The sequence below is a fragment of the Etheostoma spectabile genome, chromosome 2 (genome assembly GCF_008692095.1).
Source record: "Etheostoma spectabile isolate EspeVRDwgs_2016 chromosome 2, UIUC_Espe_1.0, whole genome shotgun sequence".
Lineage (NCBI taxonomy): Eukaryota > Metazoa > Chordata > Actinopteri > Perciformes > Percidae > Etheostoma > Etheostoma spectabile.
In genome coordinates, this window is record NC_045734.1 from 4,632,022 (window position 1) to 4,635,309 (window position 3,288).

The following is a 3,288-nucleotide window of genomic DNA, read 5'->3' on the forward strand; positions in this document are numbered from 1 at the left end:
TGTTTTCAATCATATCTCTAAATATAAAAAATGGACCTGCATTGAGAAAAGACAGCTTGGGTTGAAGGTTAGGCCTACAGTGTCAGTAATAAATATAAGTCAATTTGGGCCAAATCATATTTCAAAATGATTTATTTATGTCTATGTTTCCCATTCAAATTTAAAAGATGGTTAATCGACCAACAATCTAGGAGGGAGTTTAACTTGATAAAATGCACTACCCCACATGTTTAATGATGTGTATGTGCATTTAACCTCCATTTCTAATCAAACTATCTTTTCCATAGCTTGCAATTTTGTCTACCTGAATGCTGTCCCCACTGAGATGCTGACGGGCCCTTGTGCAGTGCAGAAGGCGGTGTCCTCTACATTTGAGAAGGCCCCGGGTTCCTTTACACCAACCATAATCAACATGAAGGTGTCTTTGAAGGGTGTTACACTAACAGACATCAACAGGAAGTAAGAAAACACATCCTGTCAGCCTTCTGCTGAGATTTTACTTACAGTACACTACAGAAATCATGGTGGTTTGGGTGCAACATTGAGTTAGACTGATCATATCTAACAGCCACACTCGTTTCTTTTCAGGCTCTTCTTCAGACGCCATTACCCTACTCACCTGCTTAGCTACAGTGGTGAGGATCCAGACAATCGACTGTGAGTATACAGCAGCAAGTTATGAAATCAAAGGCATCCATTTTGGGAATGACACACACTTCCACGAATATTTTGTGACGTTCACTATGGTTACATTCTCTTTCATGTTAGTAACTGTAAAGAGCTGATAAATCACCTTATCAATACCTGTTGTAGAGTTTTTTTTTTATATATACAGTATGTGTGTGTGTTATGTGTGTTACATTATTGTATTTACGTATTTTTTGTTGACACAAATGTGTAATTATTTATATCAGTGGCATGAATCTACCACTGTGGTTTTCCTCATATTTACATGCGCCTACGTTCTGCTAGCCCCTGATTGGTTAGTTCAGCAACATGTGATTAAGTGAAACAAGGAAGTGTTGTTGTGTGGAGTTTCTTATTTAGAATAATACAACTACCACCCTCCCGTTACACACACACACTTTTTTAACCACATAAAATCACACATGTAACTTATCTCATTAATGGTGACTTAGTTTCATTTAGTTGCCCCTCGCTAGGACTGGCTAAATGGAGAACAGAAGTCATTCATGTTATTAATTACACCTGTGCTCCTCCTGCTGTAACGTCAACATTTCATCAATAAAAAAAAAAAAACACCAGGCATTTCTGAAACATAACTAACATTTCTGTTAACTAATAAAATGTAGATCACATCTTTAAATCTTAAACTTTTTGTCTTTTTCTTTTCACACAGGTGGGTGAACGGTTCCAGTTTTGGTGCAAGGTGAATTTAAACTTTAATTCCTGACAAAAACCAGAATGATGTTTTGTATTTACCTTTTTAAATTCCCCATTAGACTCATAAAGGATCCATAGCCAAGCCTCCCAGGTTTCAGGTTCACCTGCAATACATATCTTTTATACTTCTACTTAGGGCGGAGCGATTAACCATTTGCAAATTTGAAAATAGTTTTATAGATTTGGAAGAATGCATTTAACTAATCGTGAAAGACTGCGGTTAATCGACTGTGAATTATTTAGTTGAATGTAATGTTTGGTGTTACATTTGGTTTAACATTTATTATTACTCTTTTCATTATATCTTTCACAAAATAAATGCTGCATAATGCTACTTTTCACAGATTGTATAAAGAAATGTCCTATTTCAGTAAAAAAATGTTTAACCATATTTACCATGATCGTAGAAGGTGCAGTAGGTAACTAAAAGATGTAGCAAATCGAATCGCAATTGCAATATCTGGCAAAAAAAACCACTTCTCGTTGGACTTCAGTTTGTACTAATTCAATCTAATCTAAATCCCAACAGGATGTTTGGCTTCGTGGCGAAAGGTGTGGAGGTTGGCATGGAGAATGTATGCCATGTCTTTGCAGAATATGACCCCCTGCAGCCTTGCAACAGAGTCACCAAGGTTATTCAGGCCGCCATAGCCAAGCCGTAGACGCACAAGAGACTGAGACAACATGATCCAGCACCGCGTCCTGAGGCCTGCAGCGGCCCAGGTTTGAATCCCAACTGCGGCCCCGAAAATTAATCTTAAAAAAACATGAAAAGAAGTGCTTAGGACGACCCAGACTCTGCCACGGTCCCACTATTGCATATTGGTGAAAATGTGGCATATATGAAGATATACAAGACTGAACAGCTGTCAATCATAAACATAACAGGCAACAGACAAGGATCCAGTTTACAACTAGTTTGCAAAAATGTTTGTTATACTCCAAAAAAATAATTTAAATGTGAAATGTAATTGTAGAAAATTGTCAGAAACCGACAGCTAACATATGTGTCAAACTCAAGGCCCGCAGGCCAAACCCGGCCTCTCTTAGGTTTTAATCCAGCCTGCATATCAATTTAGCTTCACAATAAATATGAATGTAGTAGAACCCCAAAAAGACAGGAAAGTGTTTCTGGGCCCTGTAGAAAGGCATTTTCTATGGGCCCCTCCCAGCATCCACAGCTATTCATACTTGCATCTTTTTTGGCCCTCCTCACTTAAGGGCCCTGGGTACTCAGTCCCCTTGTTCCCCCCAGTCCCACACTTCTGCTGCAATGACTCGACACTCAAAGCTGAATTTATCAGATTTGCTGACTTTGACACTCAGAAAATCCCACAGAGAGTTGTCATATTCAGGCTGAGAAACAGGTGGCCGTGAGTCGGCTGTGTGAAAGCCTACTTTTAATAATTCAATCTTTGTTTTGCTTGATTTTCTAAACTCCATGATGGCCAAGGAACTTTTTTGTTGAGCTTTATCTCAACAAAAAATGTCAAAAGTGTCAGAAAAAGCAAGGAAAATGGCAAAAGAATGTGACGACCTGCAGTAATACAGTCAAAGATATTTGACTTTTCTTAATAAAAGCGTGTCAATGTACTATACTTGTCTGGCCCTTGATGGGATTTTCATTTTCCAGAGTGGCCCTTAGTGGAAGTGATTTTGACACCCCTGGGTTAGGGCATGGTAAAGCAGTTGATTTGTCTTACTTCTTATTGTAGAATGGTTCCCATGTAAACCAACGAGGTGTACATCTGCACTAGCCGCTGCGTGCGTGTGATAGTGATGAGGGATTTTGAAGCTTCTGTTAATAAACATGGTCACATTGTCCCATCCTTTCATTTCAAAGCGGAAACTTTGCATATACCCTAGGTGTACATTTCAGAATGT

At 38.7% G+C, this 3,288-nt stretch overlaps 1 protein-coding gene across 1 annotated transcript in view; it reads left to right on the forward strand.

The window, feature by feature from the left end:
• Window positions 1-3,282, forward strand: part of LOC116705855 (tensin-4) — a 10,698-nt gene extending 7,416 nt beyond the window's left edge. The window contains exons 10-13 of the mRNA XM_032542304.1: window positions 288-459; window positions 589-657; window positions 1,361-1,390; window positions 1,934-3,282. Of these exons, the coding sequence (XP_032398195.1) occupies window positions 288-459; window positions 589-657; window positions 1,361-1,390; window positions 1,934-2,066 (404 nt within the window). The 3' untranslated portion in view covers window positions 2,067-3,282. The remainder of the gene's footprint in view (window positions 1-287; window positions 460-588; window positions 658-1,360; window positions 1,391-1,933) is intronic.
• Window positions 3,283-3,288: the final 6 nt, after the last annotated feature.